This window comes from Cladophialophora psammophila (assembly GCF_000585535.1).
Source record: "Cladophialophora psammophila CBS 110553 chromosome Unknown aczJe-supercont1.30, whole genome shotgun sequence".
NCBI classification, from domain to species: Eukaryota; Fungi; Ascomycota; class Eurotiomycetes; order Chaetothyriales; family Herpotrichiellaceae; genus Cladophialophora; species Cladophialophora psammophila.
In genome coordinates, this window is record NW_006912951.1 from 326,243 (window position 1) to 348,658 (window position 22,416).

The 22,416-nt window shown below is 50.6% G+C and overlaps 5 protein-coding genes across 5 annotated transcripts; 3 read left to right on the top strand and 2 right to left on the bottom strand.

Moving 5' to 3' along the window:
• Window positions 1-3,019: 3,019 nt before the first annotated feature.
• On the bottom strand, window positions 3,020-4,210 carry A1O5_12042 (uncharacterized protein; the record flags this gene model as incomplete). Its single annotated transcript, XM_007752611.1, has 1 exon — window positions 3,020-4,210. One exon carries the CDS (start codon window positions 4,208-4,210, stop codon window positions 3,020-3,022), a length of 1,191 nt encoding a protein of 396 aa, XP_007750801.1.
• Window positions 4,211-5,167: 957 nt separating this feature from the next.
• A1O5_12043 (uncharacterized protein) lies at window positions 5,168-6,052 on the top strand (the record flags this gene model as incomplete). The annotated part of the gene is made up of 1 exon (XM_007752612.1): window positions 5,168-6,052. One exon carries the CDS (start codon window positions 5,168-5,170, stop codon window positions 6,050-6,052), a length of 885 nt encoding a protein of 294 aa, XP_007750802.1.
• A 6,670-nt stretch (window positions 6,053-12,722) lies between these two features.
• A1O5_12044 (uncharacterized protein) lies at window positions 12,723-16,241 on the bottom strand (the record flags this gene model as incomplete). The annotated part of the gene is made up of 3 exons (XM_007752613.1): window positions 12,723-14,961; window positions 15,010-16,107; window positions 16,159-16,241. The coding sequence occupies 3 exons, from the start codon at window positions 16,239-16,241 to the stop codon at window positions 12,723-12,725; spliced, it is 3,420 nt and encodes a 1,139-aa protein (XP_007750803.1).
• A 1,457-nt stretch (window positions 16,242-17,698) lies between these two features.
• On the top strand, window positions 17,699-18,172 carry A1O5_12045 (uncharacterized protein; the record flags this gene model as incomplete). Its single annotated transcript, XM_007752614.1, has 2 exons — window positions 17,699-17,804; window positions 17,856-18,172. The coding sequence occupies 2 exons, from the start codon at window positions 17,699-17,701 to the stop codon at window positions 18,170-18,172; spliced, it is 423 nt and encodes a 140-aa protein (XP_007750804.1).
• Window positions 18,173-18,611: 439 nt separating this feature from the next.
• On the top strand, window positions 18,612-19,905 carry A1O5_12046 (uncharacterized protein; the record flags this gene model as incomplete). The annotated part of the gene is made up of 4 exons (XM_007752615.1): window positions 18,612-18,688; window positions 18,742-18,976; window positions 19,030-19,098; window positions 19,165-19,905. 4 exons carry the CDS (start codon window positions 18,612-18,614, stop codon window positions 19,903-19,905), a joined length of 1,122 nt encoding a protein of 373 aa, XP_007750805.1.
• Window positions 19,906-22,416: the final 2,511 nt, after the last annotated feature.

The following is a 22,416-nucleotide window of genomic DNA, read 5'->3' on the forward strand; positions in this document are numbered from 1 at the left end:
GGATGACGAAACGGTGGTCTCTGCTCACCTAAACATCACCGAATTCCACTTGCCTGTACTGTTCTCCGGTGGCAGCGCATTTCCTAGAGTCCTCGGAGCCTTCATAATAGTACAGGAGCCCCCTGTGATCGCCCAGGCATTGAATCTGATGTCCTCTCGACCTGACTCCGTTGGAAAGCATTGGACCTGAGACTGTTGAACGGCACTCGCCGTTCACAGACCTTGTCGGGGTAGACCCTCGTGCACACCCAGGCATCCTGCCACTGGGCTTCTTGAGCGTGTTTCCATGGTGGACGGCGGAAGATAGGGTCGGAATGGTCGGAGAACGATTGCTGAGTGTGAGAAGAAAAAAAACAGCCCTGCATATATGGCTGCGATCGTCTTGCTAGAGAATCCACGATGGTCTAGAGCAAGGGAAAGCGGTCGTTGCCTTGCCCCTTCCTTCCTAGGTGGTCACCTTAGTGTCGCTACTGGCCAGTTCCCTTGGTGGGCTTTGAGACTATCTGGGCATGGTGACAGCCAGTAATCGGCAGCGGGAGTCTGCATCAGACGAGACCGCCCTTCTCAATGGTATAGATCTGGTTGATGGGCCGTGTTAAATGTACGCAGCGTTCCGGACTCAAGGGGGTAACATCTTCACCATTATTATTGGGAGGCATTGATAGGTTGTCTTTGGAGTCTGGGCGATGAACCGAGGGTGGTGATCTCGCAGGTCGGTGCAACTGCGCATCAAACCAATAGTGGCGGGGTTATTGCATCTCCGGTAAGATCGTGGGCGCGCCCAAGTGTTTCTCGTCGTCGGAGGTGGTTGTTCCAGAGATATTATGAGAAGTTTAGGAGGAGGTGGGGAGCTCGTCGCTTTGAGAAATGGAGCAATTTATGTGTCCATATTGGAATTCTTGATTCTTTACCCAGCAGCGGGCAGCCACTGGACTCGCAAGACTATGAAGGGTATGGAGGCGGGTAGGAGTCTATCGTGCTAAGGGAGGGAGTAGGTCGTGAGTCGGGCCCATCGTATTCCGCACCCAAGGGTAGGCCGGTCGCCTCACGAGCAGGATCATGAGAAGTTGGAGAAGGGGGGGAGTTGTGCTCACTTCTCTGGCTGAGGCTGCTCATACTCATGGTATCAAGGTTCGAGTCCATGGCGAGGCACCTGTTCTTGGAGTCGAGGTTAAAAAATATTGTCTTTGCAGCCAGTTTGCGGTTCAGGGACAGTGACGATTGACCCCGATGTCAACGACGTACTCTCACACACGTTCTTTCACAGGTTCCGGGAGCATAGATTAGCGCTTGTCTAAGGATGGAGCGGCTGTAAAGCAAACGAACAGCTCAATAGGGGACAAGTTGTGTGAGGCAACATTTCGTAGTAAAGCCGAGGCGAACAGAGTTCTTACATGCTTGATAATTCGAGCAGAAACGACGTGCAAAAAGCTAGCCGATGCCGCCGAGAGAGTCTTTGGCCTCCGCGCCATCCTGCTCGACGAGAATTCAAACCTATTCAAGCTGGACAATGAAAGGAGAACTGGAGGCCGCGCAGGAGGAATTGAGAGCACTAGAGCATGGTGTTGAGTATCAAAGGTTGTCCCCCGTTATGCAGTACGGGGACTACGGTAGACTATATAGACAGTACTGGGTGGCTGGGCTGGATCACGTGACTTCCCAACCTTTTTAGTTTAACACTTTCTACCTCCGTTTACTTTCATTCCGCGTTCCAAGTTTGACACACAAAGGCTCGGGGCTCAGTGCTTTCCCATCCAGGTAACCGCCTAAACAATCCCGGCGCCAAGTAGTCTAACATCTATGCGAGTGTTGTTCGCTTCGATGCCTCCATCGTTTACACCACTGGTCCCAGAGCTTCCACATACGAAGTAGATTTTTTACTTATGACGGCCGCAGAGGAATGAGGCCAGAGTCATCTGATTCAATATATCTTGATCGCGAGCTGTGCTTTTCTGCTTAGATCTGAATGATGAGGAAGTTGTGGACCAGGCGGCAGTAGGGAGCAATGTCCTAACACTCCCGCCGTTTACCCGCGCTTATTTGAATTACTTCACTTTGACATTCAGAGCACCGGGCAGACAACACATTGCGACAACACCACTTTCTGGCCATCGCAACGCTATGTTTTCATTAGACAGTCAAATTCCCCTTGTCCGTACCAGTTCTAGAATGCCTTGGTCCTAATACAGATATATGCAGTTATGCTGCTCACATACCTCCCTCATTTCCATGCTTGGACATTGGACAATCCAGACAACCTTTGCGAAAGACCTGATTGCCAGAGGGACGAATCACTCGCCAGAAGAGGCGATGACTCGGAGATGCGAAGTCGGAAAATAAAAAGAGAAGGAATTCTGCACGAGCTTCTTCCTAGCTAGTGTGTTTCTGTGGGAGCAAAACGAAGAGCGGACGCTGTCACGTCATGCGCTCCATGCACGCTTCTGTCACCGAAGTACACGACGCCCTGGGAGATCATGCCGCGGAATAAACGTCGATCTGGCAGTGGAACGCCAATTCAACCCGTCAGCACTCCTCACTTTGTACCCGTGACGTTCAACTGGGGAAGGGAGGTTGGTGTTTGCATAAACGGCCAGGCAGTGCGACGCCGCCGCCCCGAGGAGTGTATTCCCGACACTCTTGCTGTGTACCCCAACAGATTCGACGGCAAGCAAGCACGCACGGCTGTAAGGGAAGGAGGCAACGTTCGTATTCATGCTCATGTTCATGTCCCTGAAAAGGACTGCTGCCGGAAGCGGTAGGAGTGATGCCAACATCGTATCTGGCGTGGATGTAGCAAGAACGTAGCGAGGCCAGGTGTTCAACACCGACTCAGCTGTTCCTCCTGCCTTGGATGGCGTTCTTGCTGCTGGAAACCGTCATCGTGGTAGCTGGTTCCTACGGATTTCTGCGAGGCGTTGATCAATATTGCATGCAAGTGTGGGTGTGGAACAGAACAAGGGCTTATTTCTTGGGTTATTACTTGGCTCCGCCGCAATTAAAAAAAAAAAAGCAAAGCTATCTACCAGCCAGAGAGCTCGGCGGAGAGCACAGAAAGAAGAACCAACGGGAAAACCATTGGAAGATACCAGCGCACTTGTTGATCAAAAAGTGTAGGAACCCCTCCTGTAGACTGGGTGCGTGTAGCAACCCCCGGTGTTGACGAAACTGTAGCTGAAGCCGAAGAGTTGCTCTCGCCTGTGGATTCCTGCTCAACAGGCCCGATCATGGAGAGTCCCTGAGATCCTGATACCGGACTTGAAGCAGCCGACTGTCCTCCGTTGGTGGTCACATACAGCTTGTTCTTGTCTGATAGAAGCCTTCCCCAAGCCACTGCGGTCGGCCCTAGAAGCGAACTGTCATTGCTGTTCGCGCTACCTGCAATGATCTGCTCCGTCCCATTGCTGGCGACTCGGCTCACAGCGTTGACCTGCTGGCAGATGTAGGCCGTTCCAGCGTTGTCCAGGACGAGGTCGTCCGGTTTCGAGATCTGCGCGATGACCTCGGGATTCGCAGACGCGGTACCGTTGACATGGACCGCGACGCGATAATACAGGTTTGTCCCGGTGTTGGTATAGTAGAGAAAACCACTTTGATACTTCAAGCCATTGATTCCTGCTGCTCCAGAGGGACTGGGGTTCATCGAATCATCCTTTATCGCCGTCACGACGCTTCCCGTGGTGACGTCGACTTTCCAAATCACGCCGGCGTAGGAATCAGCTGCTAAAACAAATCCGTCCTGTCCATCGATTTGCGTGAGTCCGTTGAGGACAATGGCATCCGTAAGTGTAGCGACCTTGCGCGGGTTCGGAAGGCTGGTTACCCTTCCGGTGGGAAGCTGATGAAAGTCGGCCATGTCGACTTTAAAGAGCGTGAATGACTCTGGGACAGGCTGCCTTGTTTGGATGGAGAAGTTGCCGGTTGTCACATAGAACACATCCGGTTGAAGTTCAGTGATACCATAAGAACCAGATACGCTCGGAAATCGCGTGACGAGAGTGGCATTGCTGGTTGAAAGGGGGTCGATCTGCCATAATGTCGCCGCAGGAGCTGAGGTTGTAACAAGGATTTGGCCGTTGGCTCTCACAGCCAGATTTTCGACAAGGAAATTCGGCAAGGTCGCCACCCGTTTGACTGAGTATTCATTGAATTGTGCGCCTTGAGCTGCCGCGAACAGTGCAAAGGTGCACAAAAAAGACAAAACACGAAGCATCGTCACTGGGGCAAGGCAAAGTGAAGAAGAGGTCGTCAATACTGGATGGATGAGACCTACATCTCTGGGAATTGGAGCCTCCTTAAATCAACTCCCCTGATGGCAGTGTCTCTCCTGAGCAGACTGCATCGCTGAGTCCAGTTGGTTCCCGACACATTTCCACTGTGGAAACGGAGAGTGGTTTGATCGAGGCCAGGCTATTTGGTGTTTGAAAAGTGCCAGAGTTTGTTAGTGTTGGTCGTCTTTGGCCCCCCAAAGTACTGAGCAGGAACAAGGCGAAATTGCTCAGGCGGTTCAGCCTCGTCAAGGATCAATGTCTTGGCACTTCGTACACTAAACTAAATGGGCGAATAGCGCGACGGCAGTTCTCCGTTCGCAAATGCAAATCTGACCACTAGAAATTGCAGCCAACTTCGCCTCGACGATCGACGCGTCGAAAGCTAGGTGGCAGCATTGCGGCACAGGAGTGCTGTTACAAAGCTCTTTCGCAGGACCGTTGGGAATCTTCATTCAGCCACACAGCCATCAGGGGTCAGCCGACAGGAAAAAGGGATCAAGGCGATGAACGAGTCCAGCTGCCTCAGCTGTGTCCTCCTCTCTTCGTTCACTAAACCCTCTCGGCCATTTGTGATGTTGAATCTTTCTTTGACACTTGTTGCGAGATGGCCGGTTCGAGAAACTATCATACCAAGACCCGCAATGGGTGTAACAACTGCAAAAGGAGGCGCGTCAGGGTAGGCCATTCAGCGCCCCCTTGATTTGCGCCTGGACGATGCTGACTGACTCGCGTTCCAATAACAGTGCGACTTGCAGGCGCCACGATGCAAACACTGCGACAGACGCGGCGAGGAATGCGACTTCGAGCACTTGAATAGTCCGCTGCCCACCTCTCACACGCTGGGGCCTGTCCAAAGCCGATCAAATCATGCAACATGCTTGTTGAATCCACCCGCTCCAATGAGTCAATATGTGGAACCCGTTCTCTTGTTGTCGAATTTCGTCTCAACAACCTCCACCACTTTGGCATGGTTCAGTGAAACTCGCTGGACATGGGAGATCGAGGTCCCCCTGCACGCCGAGAACAATGCCTTTCTGCGCCATGCCTTGCTAGCGACGTCTGCGCTGCATATATGTTTCCTGCAGCCACCGAATCGGAGCGAATATCATCTGGCGGCATGGCAGAACCATAGAGAAGCAACGGTTCAATTCCGATCCAACGTGGCTGAAATAACGCAGGACAACTGCATCGCAGTGCTGGCCTTCTCCTTGCTGATATCCGTCTTTCAGCTTGGTGCCGTCAGGGCATCCGCCGACAGGACTCTAGAAGAAGCTCTTGGGCAGCTTGTTCATGCGCTTTCGGCCTTGCGGGGTGCGTGGTCCTTGATCGGCCAACTTCATCCTCACTTGGCTCAAAGCCGGGTGAGCAACCTTTTCCTCCAGAGGCGACACTTTCAACCCACACCTCTCGACAGCAGCCACCAGCAAGCGATAGAGCGCCTTGAGACCTTGAACAGTCGCTCGAATGCTCCTCTCCAAACTTGGGTTGCACGCGCTGAGGCTATCCGTTTCCTTCATAGTTGGTTTGCCATCACATCTGGATCTCCCTCGACATGGCTACACCTGGTATATTGGCCATCATCGATTCCGGCCGAATACATGTCGCTTCTGAAGCAATATGACCCCGTCTCCCTGGTGATATTCTGCCACTGGTCCGCAGGAATCGGTTGCAGATCCCAGAAATGGTTTCTCGCTGAATGGGCGCAGCAGACAATCGATCTCGTTGCGAGATTACTGGGGCCGGAATGGCATCCAGCGCTTGAATGGCCAATGAAAGAGATGTAGGACATGAGATGCTAAGATGACAGCCACGGAGCAGCTATTGCATGGCAGAAACGGGGGGTCTGTATCTGTTTCACCTGAGTGACCAGCCACGCCAAAATCACGAAGTATTGATACTCTCTAACACTGCGACGCCCTCCGTGGGCAGAAGGGCTTCACTTCAATCTTTATCGCCGGGCTTGCCCCTTTTAACGATGGCTCCAGGCACATGACCATCACCGCCAAAGGGAACGGACCTGACCGACCAACAGACGCACAACCCCATTACACAGGATGTCCATCGCCTAGACAAGAAGCTTTTGCACAACCCATCCGTTCCTTCTCTGATACCATCAACAAGCTGTCGACTGAAGGATCAACGGCCTCGAGCATCCAGTTTCAGATCCACCCATAAAAGCACATCCTCTAAGTCACTGTTCCAATTGTAAACAACCTGACACTCTTGAGACCTAGCTGGAGTCACCGCTTTGCATGAACAGGCGGGAAGGTATGTACCGCGATATTCGAGATTGACAGGCCTTTGGCTTCTTGAAGAGAAGCGATGGTCATAATCGTCTTGCTCGAGTGATGGTGACACGACGCGCGGCCGCCAACCGTGAAGTGGAAAATGACAAAGAAAGCAAACAAACAGCAGAGCAAGCACAAATAGCAGGTGCAGACCTCAAAGTCCCCGTCATTTCTTACTCTTCTTGCTTGCGTAAATTTTCCGTGCAGCCACACGATTCAGACAACATTGAAACCCAGCCCAAGGGACAACAGCAGGACACTCCCCCACAAATCAAATCACCAACATGAAAAGACCACAAGACGACCGAATCACGACAAGGGGCGCAGCTTTCAGGCGGCCTCGCTAAAGGCGAATGGCGCAAGAACAAGAGAGAAAGAGGGCACACATCCTTGATCCCGTGAGGACGGATCACTGAGCGGTTTGGCGCTGTTAGACACGTACATCAACAGAACCAAAGCGGACGAACTCAGGGACAACTGGCCTAATGTACACATCATCGCAGGCGTAATGGCCGACTGTGAAGTAGCGGGAGTAGCCATCCACCCAGGATTGAGAGGATTGACTTGTGGAGTGTCTGTAGGAGGCGAGGTCGACCGCTTATATATATACGGAGGTGGACACAAAATGGAGGGGTTTGGTATGCATTTCTAGCACCATCCTCCTCGACAAAGAACAACTTAATCTCAAGGTCACGACGAATGTGAGCACCTCAACCTCAACACATACTTTGCAAAGCATAGCCGAGAAGATATTAATGGTCCAGATCTGCCCTGAAAGAGGACGAATGGACGATCGGGTGTTTGTACAGGCCCCCAACTGAGGCAAGACGAACTTACTTCTCCAGGGAGATGGAGGAAGAGTTGGGGTCTATGGAAATCGAGCCAGAATGCGACATCGTCTATGGGGACTAGAATATGGTTAGACACTGGGACGACTTGGACGCAGAACGGCGTGTCCTCGAGGCACTGGCGGCCAATGAAACAGTGATGGTGGACGGCTGGTGTTTGGTACACCCAATCACGATCTTCTACACCACCAGAACACGGCGATGACGGGGAGAGAGGATGGAGGTCAAGGATGGGAGCAAAGACACAGAGACCAAGGCCGAACAACCAGCGCAGGCAAAACCATTTCATCCTTCATCCGTATCCTAGCTAACGGTCATTTCTTGATTGCTTTCAAGCCTACCAAGAAGTATGACTCGTTGGATCAGCTGGACTTCCTGAGGGCATGGAACGCACATCCGTCGATGACAACCCCATCCCGGCTCCCCTTGAGGTCTCTTCCTTCGGGGAGGACCTGGCAGTGCGTTTCGAGACATCCGAGCAGGTATCCAAGGTGCTGACTGGAAGGCTGAGGTAGCCCCCGGTGTTTGGATCAACGCCTGGCGACACGTCTTGCCTCTGCACACTGTATTTCACATCAAGAAGGTGTCTTTGGCTCCAGCGGCTAATGTGGTCTCGGCCTTGGTCGCAGCCTTCCCGGAGGACGATTTCAAACGTTTTCAGCGAACAATGAGGTTGACGAGAATCGACAAATACTGCGCAGCATTCCACCACGCACCAAAGGCGGTCTATCAAATACCTCCACTTCGCGGGATCTGGTGGCTCGGAGGGACAGCTTTGGAGGGCAGATGTGGAACCCGAAGAGAGTTGCACTGCATGCGGCACTGTCGAAGGGCATAAGGCAAATAATCCTTGTCAGCATTGGGCCTTGGTCGTCTCGAAAAAGAAGAGACGCAAGGAAGGCAAAGTCACGGCCAAGACCCTCTCCCCAAGGACAAAGCCTCCGCCACTGATTCCGTCGAGGAAGCTTCTAGAGGTAGGGGGGACTTAAGAGGCTAGACGACACTGGAGAGGAGAGGTTGAGATTGACTAGTGGGTCTTGTCATCGGGGAGAAGGGAGTAGCAGGCTAGACACGCCTAATTGGAGACAAATAAGCTATGGTGGAGACATCGGGGCTGGGACTGACCAGGCGAAAGATCGACTTCGCATGCCAACAGAATGACGGGGAGAGAGGATGGCTCTCAAAGCCCCATTGACCGGATCTACCTCCGAGAAGAGTTTGTGTTGGGGACAAAAGATTGGTCCATCCTCTCTCCTACGACCGGGACGGACCACGGCATGGTGGGGATGAGCATCGCCCATAACCGGGTGGTGTGTGGACCAGGGAGGTGGATTGCGCCAGCAAACTTGATCAACGAAGTCAAGACGCTGGACAAAATGAGAAAAATCTTCCAGAGGGAGTTATGCCAGGAACTGGAAGACGACGAACCTCACCTGGGACAGTCAATGGTGAAAAATGGATGTAATCAATTCAATGTGCTAATCCAGACTCTGTTAAGGGACGAACAGACGTAAAGGCAGGAAAAGCGACAACTTCCGAAAGCGAACGCCAGGCCGTACTCAATCTGTGAATGTCCACCTCGATTGTGGCATAACCTTGTACAGCGAGCGACACATTAGACATGGTTGCCATCTTTGGTGTGAGGTTTGACGGGGACAGAAATCCACAGGAACGAGTGGTTCAGTAATTATCATCTTTTCAGTACAACCGAAAGCAAAAGTTGTAGGAATCAGGGTATTCTCTTGTGCCATAACCCATAGTCTCCGGTGCATATGATTTGACTAGGTGAAGATCTGTGGCCTGCTTGACATAGTTTTTTGGCTCGCTCGCGAAGAGAAGACTGATGGCGCTCTAGAATCAACATTCCATTTCGAACACAGTGTAGTCTTGGGATGGAAGGATGAGCTCCGACGCGACGGTAGATCTCGAGCTCGGCTGCAAGGTCTCGGCGAGCTTCTCCGGAGCCGCGGGGAGCTTTTACGACAAGGGAATTCCAGAATACATCGACAACGCCTGAGATGCCAGCACCGAGAAAGGGGACTTTGTAGATAGGTAATGGGAGCACCGGGTCCTGCTCCATTCTTGCAGATTGCTAGTGGACAACAAAAGCAAGCGTGAAGGGCGTGGATGTAATCAAAAGGGTGATGCAAGATGTGTTCCAGCTTTGATTGTGTCAAGGGGCATAAGCGACTGACTTGAGTGCTTGGTAGTCTGTGTCGTATTAATGCTCCGCACAGGCTTTGTTATTACCATATGTTGTTCGATCGTGCAATGACGGCGGTGACAGCCTAACGCCAATAAGGCTTGGTGGTCATAGAGGCATTGAGGGTGGACACGGCCCTGTAATCAGACTTGTCAACCTATGTATGTAGGTAATACTCGTAATCTCAACACCATGTTAAGCTTTCCGCGAAATTCAAATGCCCCCCCCCCGCACCCCCCCAAAGGCGGGGTGGGTTAACAGCATGGATATTTGGCTAAAGGCCGCTGCGTTGCAAACTGGCTCCGCCCTATTAATTCGGTCTCCGTCATACTTTTGGGCTTTTGAGCCTAGGTGGACGGGTGAATCAAAGAATCCGCTGGGACTCTTTTTGGGATCCGGGGGGTGCTGAAATAGGTCCTCATCAAGGTTTGGAATAATCCTCTTTGCCGGCTGCTGGGATCAAGATGAGTATGGTTTTTCTTTCCTCTTCAATGCTTCAACGCTTCAATCCTTCCGCTAAGTGGCAGCCCAAGCGGAGAGCCCGCACATAGATGGAGTAAATGGAACTTGTGTCCCGCCGTTGATGCTGAGAACTACTTGCCTAGGAACTAGTCCTCTTCCAATGTATGCATGGATGTAAAGAGGGTCTTCTGCTATGAATTCCGACTCCATGGATCACGACATCTCACACGCGAGGCTGACATGTCGCAAAATCCAGGCAAGGAATGTCGTCCAGTATGTGCGGCAGTCCCCTTGGGTTGGCTGTGTCTTGTCTTGGACGATCAGTCTCTGGTAAAGGTGCACATGGCATCGAGGAAGTCGGCCCGACTCGTCTTCCCCGTTCTCCTCTCGCAAAATTCTCGCTCTTCTCCTCGTAGGCGTTGTTCCGAAATGATGCGCTCTTCGGTTTGCTCTTGCAGATGCTTCTTTTCTTGAAGCTGCTGGTGCAACCTATTGAACTGGGACGCGGCTACTAGCCATGGGCATCAACTCGTACGGCGGTGGGCATAGCCTCTTCACAGCACGCACACTCAACCAAAGGAAGTTCTCTCTGTTCGTAACTTGATTGAATTGATTGATTCTATGAAATGATAGCCCCCGAGGACTATATAAGAAGAACCCTAGTCTAGTGTCGACGCCCCAGCCAATCATAAAGCTATCCACCACTTCAAACTTCTCCCATTACACTATGAAAGTTTGGACGACATCTCAAGTTTTCTATATTACCAAATCCTTTTGGTGATGACTATATTGAGGAGAGATGGGATCGGTGAGATGTGGAACGGCGTATGAATGTTAGTTTACTCCTCACCCTGAATACTCGAGTACAGGCGAGCAAGCGACCCAGGGCCACAAGCTCTAGCTGCTGCCCCGAGCTCAATTTGCCTCTTTATATCTCTGCATGCTGGTTTACGTCACAAGAATATACCCAAACTCGCCAAATGCCTTTCTCATCAACCAACAGAAAGGGCGAGAGACCCCCTCATCTCCAGGTTTAACCACAATACAGAAATATACTGGTGATAAATTCGAGACCTTCACAACTTTAACCCCCTCTGATTTCTCAACGACTGATGCAAGACCCTGGCAGCTGTCTGGGTGATGGTGTTTGTCCACCTGTCTCATTCTTTCCAACAGTTTTCAGGTCGGCGTATGATGTCTGTGTTGCGCCAGCAAACCAGGCTATACATGATGGACGAGCTGACCTGTTTTGCCCAACATGTTTCTTTAATTGATGAAATCGAGCCCCCCTTGTCAATCTCCTCCACTTAAAGACGCGATCGCGCCTGATGCTATCCCTTCAGGTCTGATTGTTCAGCAGATGCCTTCAGATTTATCGATGAGTATTGCAAGCCCAAAAGCTTGTTGCACGTATGTAATATTGATCTTGTGACTCTGAGAACTGTCAAACTTGAAAGAGAACATGAGAGATGTCTGTCTATCTGTCCTTTCAGCGAGTCCTTTCCTGTTTATGTAGACATTTGGCTTGTGCCTACAGAAGCATTCCTAACGCCTCCATGTCGAAGTCATCCAGAACGACGCCATCCAGCCCAAATGACTTGATATAAATGGCGCCGTTGGTGCTGTCGACGTCCCCTCTTTTGTGCCGTTGATCGCATTGGTAGCGGCTAGCTTGGTGGCGATCTCGCAACCCTGAGACTCGTTCTGTCTCACATTCAGAGTCTTTTTGAGATACGACACATCGATAAGGAACAACCCAGAAAGTCGCAGTTTGATGAACTATAGATTGGACTGTCGCAGATCCGACACGCTCAGTATAAGGCTGCATCTCCAAAATGAAACATAGTCCTGCGCCCCACCGGCCAATTCTTCTCCAGATGAGAAATCGAGGCATTCGGACATGATAATTGCCTTAGTAGCTCTTTCTTGTGGGGTTGTATTATATCGATGTTACGTAACAAGAGGTTTGCCAGGGCTTGCAGTTATCACAACTGGTTGATTGTGTCTTTCTCGTCTCGATCTCAGCGAGACTCTTCCTGTTTATACACAAATAACGCTGTAACCACAAGATCTCTCCTGAACCGATCTTGCCATTTACACATCAATCAAGGCGAGATTGGCCGCCTTGAATTCAGAGAGTGAGGCTGGCTAGGGCCTCGATCGGCGGCGGCACTTGGCCGCCTGTCAACATATCAGCTCCTCCGTTTGAACCCTCGTTTCAACCCTCGTTTCTCCGCTACGTTCACGAAATATCCTTTAGCAAATCCTTACCGTCCTGATTTGCCCAAAGTAGCTCCATGGAATCGTCGTCGAAATTCGCAAGGGCAGCTCGAATAGTCCTGACAGTTATCAGTTCAGAAACAGCACCATCGTGTCTCAACCCACAAGAGAAACTCGTTTAGGAGCTCGGGACGGATACCTGGGCCCCATTTATAGTGGGACTAAGTAGTCGGCTGAGACGCCGTTCTCACTCAGTCTAGATGACCCGGTCGTGTCCGCTCCAAGGAGGTATTGAGACGCAAAAGAACGAGCGCTTGAAGAGGCTGGGACAGCGGAGCTGAGAGAAGGGACCGATCTCCACAGACGCACCACGCCGCATTCAATGTGTCGCGATGGTGATGGATCAGCTGCTGATGCTACCGCATCTCGCAAGTCAACCCTTCTGGGATTCAAGGTTGTTCTTCTCCAGCGCAATTAGTTTGCTCAGTGGATGATCCAGAGTAAGTCTGTGCTTGGCCTGTTCAAGAGCTGATTTGCAATGGTATGCCCCTTCTTGAAAATTTCCCAGCTTCTTCTGGAGCTGTGCCATTTTCCAAAGCGCGTAGATGTAGTCCGGATGGTGTTCCCCACGAGACCGCTTCAGCCGTTCAATAGTCTCACTTAATAGGGAACAAGCTTCCCCTAGTCGACCCTTGCGAGAATAGACACGTGCGAGCTCCCCGCAGCCCATCAAGACGCCTAGGTGGTCGTCTGTAAGACTGCGCTTTCCAGCAGCGATTCCTTCCAATAGCATTTCCTCAGCTTCGTCGAGTAGACCTAACTTGACATTGATCTTTGCAAGATAGCATAACGCCCACAGAGTCCATGGATGCTCCTTTCCTAGCCGGGCCCGCCTGAGCTGATAGACTTCTGCCATTTCCCTCTGGGATTCTTGAAGTTGCCCAACATCAAGTAGAGCCATCGCCATGTACATTCTGGTGCTGATCGTGTCGGCGTCTGAAGACCCGTAGTTCTTCTTTCGTATCTGGAGAACCTCTCGATGTAGGTTCAGACTCTCGTCATATCGGTGCCAGGCACCAAGTGTAACACCCAGATTGTCTAACGCTGCCAGTAAACGGCTATCGTCCGGTGCAAGTTGGACCTTCATTTTCTGCACTGCGTATTCTTGCAGGTGCAAAGCCTCTTGATACTGGCCATTAAGCCAATAGGACCGCCCCAGGTGATCCATTGCCAGCAACGTTTCACAATGTTCCACACCGTAAACACTTTTTCGAGCTTCTACGACCATATTTTGCAGCCTGATAGCCTTAGACAAGTGTCCTAAGCCCCAGTACGCTTGAGCCAGGCCGAGCTGAGCTCTCATGGTCTTTTCGTTTTTCGGTCCTAGAACATGTAGTAAAGCTTCGCATACTGCGGAAAGGTGTTCTGTGGCATCGTTGAAGCGACCACAATTGAGGTAGACGTAGCCGCATTTAGCGTTGTCTTGTACCTGCTCCTGCACCATAAGTAACAGGGTTGGTTGCAGGATCATGACGAAGCTACTGCGACTGTTTGGGAGCATTGAAGACCCAGTTTTGACCCACAGAGCGAAATTACCCAGACTTTGGTCAAGATGAGGGAGGATATCGCGATGGTACGCCCCTGCGTCGTCCGCTCCTGTCGCTGAGGGAAGATAGATTGAATCTGTTAAAATATTCAACGCCACGGATGCCCATAGAGCCTTCTCACTTGTGGACATTCGATCCCGGATCCAGGCATGAACAAGAGGGTGAAGCGAGAAGCTGTCACCCTCGTCATCGTAGAAGATCATTGACAATGAACTCAACAGAGCCAAAGCCTCTCTAACACGCCATGGGCCACTAAGATGTCGATCCTTTAAGAATCCAGGAAGTGCTCTGGGTGGCGCCATTCTGAGGACAACAAATTCCGAGAGACGCGTCAAGAGAGATTTTCTACCAGCTGGGCTCGAAGATTCCTGCCGAAACCCCTTTGCCTTAGTAAACACATCGAGCCGAATATGTTCAAAGTGGTAGAACGCAACGACATTGAGAATCTCCAGAGCGTCACAAGCGGCAGTTGATTCTTGGTTCTGGAGCCATCTGTGCGAAATGTCAAATACAGAATAGACGCTGGCTTCGCTCTCTCGTGAATTTTTTTCGACATCCCTTAAGGAATGATATCGACTTCGGAAATCGTTGTGGAAGTCAAGATACTCATGTAGCTTGCAGACGTTTCGATAGATCGATGCCCCAGCTGCTTTCACGGCTAAAGCCAAGTACCCCAGAGCTTTGGTGATTCGGTGCCCAGTAATCTTCACTACGGGTTGCCATGGAGGGCCTCTGATGTTATCGCTTTTCAATAGCAAGGCCAACGCCTCTTCCCTGCATAATCCACCAACATGGCGGTAACCAATGGTATTGTGCTTTCTGAGCTCTGGGTTTCTGGTTGTGACCAGGATGGACCCATGGTCTCCAAGAGGAAGTATGGTCGAAAGGTCTAGGTGAGGATCATCGGCGTTGTCGACTATCAGTAACCAAGGTTCCTCAGACTGTTCTAGCCAGTATTTTCCCGATCTTTCTGTAGGCTCCAAGCCCCCATAGGCCCCAATTTTGGCGTATGATTCTTTTATGTGCCGTGCACTTGTGGCCTGTACGGTGAAGATAGCCGAGAAACTGGTGTTTGTGAGTTAATTTTCTTTCAATACTCAGCATGTTCCTTACCGATGTTGATTGTCACGAGCAAATTGAATGCAAATCTCAGTTTTACCGGCACCACCCATTCCGCAGAGCACGAAAACTTTCTGCAATTTTCCCGGACTTGAAAAGAATGCTTTTTCCAAGACCTGAGACATTCCTGATCGCCCCACATAATACACGAAAGGGCGACGAGGCAGGTCAATTTGCTTTTTGGGAGCTTTGATACCTGTCACAGCACCATCTTTTGTGCGCTCCGTATCCTGGATATCATATACCAGTCCCGTGAGCTCGAAAGCTTCATTTGAGCGTGCTCGCGACATGTGCGCTTCCGCTAGCTTCCATCTATGCGATATGAGGGAAGAAGCTTCTCGACAGTACCGGATTAAAGCTCCAAGCACTGAGCGATATGTTTGACAACTTGAGCTAGCATATTTGACCATTCCTAGATGATCAGATGGTATAGCCATACGCTCTGCGTTGTCTATTGCTGGCGCTGCTGATGATTGATCGACCATTACATCCCTAACTTTGCCTAGCGTTGTCTCAGCCGACTCCCAGAAGAAGTAGATCCGGAACTGCTTCAAAAGAGGCGCGAACGCAACTTCAGCCATTCTTAGGGTTTGTCCCTCAGAGATTTGATCGTCTTGCCCTTTGGATTGGCGCCCCTTGAACAGTCCCTTCGAATGCCGAAGAAATGATTCGAGTTCTAGCCATTTCCACTTCACGAGGTGGTCGTGAGGAACGCCGAAAAGCAATATTGCGTAAGTCGACACAAAAACAGTATACAGATGCTGGACGTGTGGCGCGATCCGCGTTGAAGAGTAGACCAGAGCCTTTTTGACAATGGTTCCCCCTATACCGTGGCAGATAAAGATGATTGGTCTTTGTTGGCCACCATCAAGAGCACGATGACTCTCCAGATTCTGCACAAGTGTCTCTGCAATACCCTCAAGAACTTCACTACCACCAAAAAATGATGAGATAGCGACATTATAGCCAAAGGAGAGAACCCGTGCCACGTGTAGATCTTGAGGAAGCAGGTCTCTCAGCCACAGTACGCCCGTATCGGTGTCAGTCCAAGCAGTAGTGCAAGTTTCGCCCAGCCCATGGACTGCAACGACGCTGAAGGGACCATCAGTGTGAGCCAAGATGGAGAAAGGGGTCACCTCTTACTCGACAGGTCGATTTCCTTGAACCTGACACTGCTCGCATCTCGATGAATCACAAATTGGGAGGGAAAGAACATCCAAAGTCATTTTGATTGAAAGCAGCAAGGAGGGTCGGAATGAATCTCAATATCATGATATTCTTATAGCTGATGCTGAGTATTCGCTAGGTAGCTGTCAGAATATACCGCAGGAGTCTGAGCAGATCAAATATGTCGTCTCGCTCCTGCAAAGGGTGACGGTCTGGCAAGAAGCGGCGGCTGTGAACCCCCTAATTTATTAGCCACGGCGTTTCATCTAGCGCCCACGGGACGCTCCGAAACCTTGGCACTATTTTCGTCTGATCCGCGAACTTCCCAATCCCCAAACCTCTTCAGAATTTCTCTGACCAGTGGTCTGGACAAAAATGATGTACGAATACTCTCCGTTGTTAATAAATTTGTCTCTGCTCTCTGTATATTTCATCTATCATCTATGTAGGCGAATCATTGAATATCAGGTGATTACACATTCTCCCTCAATCGCTCCCTGCTAAGCTGCGAAGAATGACAGTATCTTCGGCCGTCGTCATGGGTGTAAACTTCCTCCGGAATTACCAAAGAAGCTACCTCTCGGTATTGATAGAATAAGAGAGCTTTGGGTCTCCAACTCACGCGGTCATCTACTTGCATTTCTTTGCTCGCTGGCCAAAGACTATGAACCTCGGAACAACCTCTGCCAATATCTCTTATTCGGCCCTCGAGCCTTTCACGTACTGCATCCGACGAACCTGGAAGTAGTTCTGTCAACTAATTTTGAGGGTGAGCTATTTCCAAATGCGCTTCTTGAAGTCAAACTAAAGGTTACCTAAGATTTTGGACTTGGGTGTAGAGCCGAAGTGTTTGCGCCTCTCATCGGAAAGGGAATTTTCACTCAAGAGGGAAATGCATGGAAACATTCGCGAGAGCTTCTCCGAAAACAATTCATTCGAGCACGCTACCAAGATCTGGATCAATTCAGAGAACATGTTGATAATCTCATCGCTCACCTTCCGCCTTCGGGAGTAATCGATCTGCAGCCTCTGTTCTTCTCCTTAACCTTGGACACAACGACTGCGCTACTTTTCGGAAAATCAGTTTATAGCCTTCGCGCATCCATCGATCAAGATGCCGAGAACAGGCTCTTCGCGGAGAGCTTTAATATCGCTCAAGAAGGGCTAGCGAAACGCTTCCGGATTGCGCCTTGGCACTTCCTATATAACCCTCCAGCATTCAAGACAGCTTGCAAAAATGTCCATCGCTATGTCGAGCATTATATCGAGACCAGAAATCTACACGCAAGGAAAGTCAATTCGCAAGAAGAGATAAGCTGTTTCATTGATCAGATTGCCTCCGAATCTGAAAGTGTCAGAGAAATTCGGGATCAGCTCCTCAACATTTTGCTAGCCGGCAGAGACACTACTGCCTGCTGCTTGTCGTGGACATTGTATGTTCTCTTCATCCCTTCTTGAGGAAACCGTTGACCTTTTTCGGTCCTCTAGGCGTCTTCTCGTACGTCATCCTTTTGCTATGGACAGACTTCGGCGGGAAATATCTCAGGTAATGGAAGATTCCGAATTCCCTACGAGAGAGCAACTCAGACAAATGCCGTATCTTGACTGTGTCATCAAAGAAAGTAAGTAAATCTCGGATCAAATCCGTACGACGCCAACAAATTGTAACACAGGCCTTCGCCTCTATCCACCTGTACCTCTGAACAACAGAACCGCTAGAAGGACAACTATTCTTCCCGTTGGCGGGGGGGACGAAGGTCTCGATCCTATACTCGTCCGGAAAGGTGAACTTGTCGTTTTCTCGCAATATGTCAACTCACGGGTGAAGAGCATATATGGCCAAGACGCACACGATTTTAGACCAGATCGCTGGGAATCTGGCGAGCTGACGAACATAGGATGGGCATACTTCCCTTTCAATGGGGGCCCGAGGCGATGCCTGGGAGAAGACTTTGCGCTCATGGAAATCTCATACACTATTGTGAGCTGATTCAGGCGACCAGGAGCATAAAATTACCTGAAGATGAGGATATTGGTTTGATTGGTTCAGAGAAGCAAAGACTGACCTTGGTTTTGGCCCCGGCAGAGGGATGTAAAGTGAGGCTGAACCCTGAATAGAATGTGGCAACCCTGCCTTGGGGCTTCCGCTATATAGGGGGGAAAGTATGAACGGGCTAGCCGCAGGCCACAAGGCGATGTGCAAGGGAGGAAGGGCCAGCCCGTGTCTGAAACCGGCGTGACGCTGGCCTCCCGCAACCTTACCGGAAAGGCGCTAAGGACGCTGTGGCTGGACGGGCAAGGATAACTGTTCGATCCTTGAAGATATTTGGCGGGCGCTTAGTTTTGCAAATGCGGTATATAGAGTTCGAGACAGCAGAGACCCTCCCTTGTGGTCGAGGTGTTCTCAGGTAAATCCGATGAACCTTAGAATGGAGTCCGGCAACCCTAATCAGACGTTTGGCATTCATGAGCTCTATCGTCCTACCGATGGAATTGCTGACGTTGAGTAAGTGGGTTCGCTTCCTCCCAAAATTCACCAATGCTCATTTAATTGATTAGCATTGTAGCAGTCCACGGTCTTAACGGTGACGCCAGAGGAACATGGACCTCCAAGTCCACCCAAACGTCGTGGCTTAGCCACCCTGACTTTTTGCCGAAATATCTACCCCGTGCTCGAATCTTGAGTTGGGGATACAATGCAAATATTTCGACATTGAAAGGGAAATCAACAAGTCAGGATCGAATTCTTCATCATGCGCACACTCTTGTCTCCCAGCTCAACGCTGACCGAGAGGTATCCTACGCAAAGAACTAGGGTAGAGACATCTGGACTGACAATTTGGGCAGCTAGAAGATGCGGCAGAGAGGCCGATAATCTTCCTCTGCCATTCGCTGGGTGGTATCGTTGTCAAAAAGGTAAGACACTTCAGAGACAGGTTTTGAAACAACACATCAGCTAATGTGGGAACTTGCTGATTCAAGGCATTAGCCTACTCTGCAAGTCGCACAGGCCAAAAAATCTCCTTCCTCCACTCCCTCTACACCTGTACCTACGGAATCCTCTTCTTCGGCACGCCGCATCACGGCTCCAGCAAAGCCAATCTCGGATCGGTCATTCAAAAGATGGCATCCGTCACCATTCCACGCAGCGTCCTAAATACAGAATCCAACCTAATCAAAGCACTTCGAGAAGGCTCGGAGACTCTTCAAGATATAAACGATCAATTTTGCCCCCTGATATCCCGCTTCCGAATCATTTTTTTCTGGGAACAGGAGCGTACAGAGGTCAAGATTTTGAAATTGATCGATTACATCGTCACAGAAGCCAGCGCAGCTCCGATTCTGGACAACACCGAAAGATGCGGGATTGCAGCAAATCATAGCGAAATGTGCAAATTTGAAAGCACACGCTGTCAGGGATTTCGGGATGTGGTAGCAGCGCTCAAGCGGCTCTGTCGCAGCGCACCCGAGGTGATAATGACAAGAGTTTTGCGAGAGAGAGAAGTGCTGCTGCAGAGGAGGCGAGACGAGGCTGCCGAGATCATGGGAACATGCCTACCGAATTTTGGTTTGGCAGCTGAGCATAGCAATGATACCCTGTCTCCTGACGCACCTCGGTCTATTCTCGCATGCACTAAAGCAGGTAATAGCTTAGTCGGACGACGGTTACTGGATACTGGAGGACAGAGCTCCTTGTCACAATTGGCGCCGAAAGAGCAGTGAATGACGTCCATCCTCGTCGATGAAGAATAGAGATTTTTGACGTGTCCGGCACTGCCACGAAGGCAAGTGATGCATGCGCGCTCTTCTGTACTTTTTGCAGTCGCTGAAGAAGGAGCTTATGGTATGCCTCGGACAGTGACACAGATGCGCCCAGATTAGGATCTACGCGGAAAGCGTCGCAGATGAAACTGCCCAAGAAAGTAGATTGACATGCCAATGGGAAAATATTGGTACTTCGCAAGCGAGCCAAGTCGTCACCTCCTCGTGTGTAGCTCGTATTCGTCCTTGTAGCTTCCCGTAGCGTTTAGTCGCACTCCAACACGCGCGTCTCGATAAGTAGGACTCTTCTCCTCCCTCAGCATTTTGGTAAAGGGCTGTGATTGGGCTGGGTGCGTTAACGTCGCTGTCCGATTGTTTTCGGTGAAGTAAGACGGTGGATTTCTTTCTCGCTAATGATAACTATTTCGTGAATTTTCGTTGAAGGATCCTCCCGGTTCGTGATATGTCTGCGTCCAATACATAATGAAATCGACGTCCTGAGCCCGGGGTTCGAAGTGGCACCTGAGCTGAGCCAATGCGAGTGTATGTCAATATCACGGCAACAGTGGTTGAAGCAATTTGTATCAACAGTAGCATTGATGATAAGTTCCAGTACGGAAGAGTCTAAGTATTCGGTATAGAGAGAGAGGCACTGGCTGAAGAAGAGTGTGGCCAACCAAGCCTCAATGGGCGAGTCACCCTAGCGCCGTGACATAAACCAAAATTCAGCAGGTATGTTCCCATGATCTCAGCAGCTTCGTCTTGCCTCCTCTGCAGCATCGCTACTCTCTCAGGCATTCAATGTTGAATGATCAAAAGGTTGTCCCCCGTTATTCAGTACGGGGACTACGGTAGACTATATAGACAGTACTGGGTGGCTGGGCTGGATCACGTGACTTTCCAACCTTTAGTTTAACCTTCAATGGCCGCACCCGTCAAGTCAAAACCAGGGGAAAAGACATAGTTCTTCGCTGGAAACGCCAACTTGAAACTGGTCACCTTCATGAGTAGTCAGTAAATGCTCTTGACTCGGATAAAAACGCATTGGGTGCAAGAAACGAGAGCATGTGTTGCCACAAAGTCATGGTCTTCATCATCTCACAAGATTCCACTTACACTAATGGTAGTGCTTCCACTGCCGAGTCTCGTAATCAGCGCCCATTGCGGGCGGCTGCGCTTCATGTCTGGATAGGAGATCGATCCACTCGCTCCATAAACATCCGAGATCCGTGGCACGAGGGCGATGTAGTCGTTCTCCGTTTGTGCCTGGTCTCCGTCATCAGCATTGTGCGCGTATCAGGCTCGTCATGGCAGCTTTCATCGCCAAGAGATGCTGTTCCTAACGCGTCTTGGACGCCTCTCCCTTCCAGCTCTCTAACCAGCCTGTCCTCTTCTGCCATCTCTCATTGGATTTGCTTCCATCGGTGTCATGATTTTTGGCCGCTCGGACACAACACCAGCATGCTAACCCCAAAACGAGGACGGACGTAATTGTAGCCCCGACAGCTATGCCTATCGCCTGGCATCTGGTCATTCCTGTCCAGCTTTTCGTCCAGTAGTATAGGTCGATGGTAACATTGGTCCTGTTTGCTATGGACCCCTTATCAGCAACCTTGATGTCTGCTGCGGCTATGGCTGATGGTCCAGGGTGCCTGGGCAATCCACAATTGTGGTAGATCACAAGGGAAATCATCGGCCAACCTTGTGCCCACGAACGCCGCCTGGAAGAAAGCCAGCCGAGTGTATTTGAATCGTAGTCATCCCATACATTTAATTCCTTTGGAGAGCAAGGGAAATGACGTGCTGGGCGCAGAAGTGTTCCAGTCTCAGCTTTAACTGTCGCATGAAAGGTATGCTGCAAGAGTGCCACTGGAATCTTGACCGACAAATCGGGCATAATCTCTGAGAGGGAGAATTATGCGTCGGAAGGATCGTACTTGCCGAGTTGCAATTCCAAAAAGGTTGGTACGCGAAAGATCGTGTCATCAGCAGACTTATCCCAGAGATATAGGTTTCGCTCCCCATCAAAAGTCGCCCCCAAAATAGTCGCTGCAGTGTCGCATACTTCTTTGGGGAGGTAGAGGTCTTGCGAAGTGTCTGTCATCGGGAGTCGTCCTTCCATGACTAACAGGAAGGACTCAGCGCCCCGGGCAAGAAACGGGGCTTGATCGGCGGGGATGCCAGGTTATGCAACATATGAGGTAGGGCTGCCCTGGAGCTTCGGCCCCGTGGATCTCAAACCTGGTTGATATGCTCGACTGACCAGTGAGTGCGACCAAGGCCGCCATAAAACCAATCAGCTTCAGAACGACCTGGATTAAGGCCTGCCAGGGAGTTGCTGAGCCCCAAGATCTGCCACAATCTCTCTGTCCACGGGGTAGATAGAACTTGGGCTGCTTTGCGTGACTTTCGGAAGATTGTGAAACGGTTAGATGGCAAAAGAGGCCGATAGTGGCGGCTCTGTATCCTCGT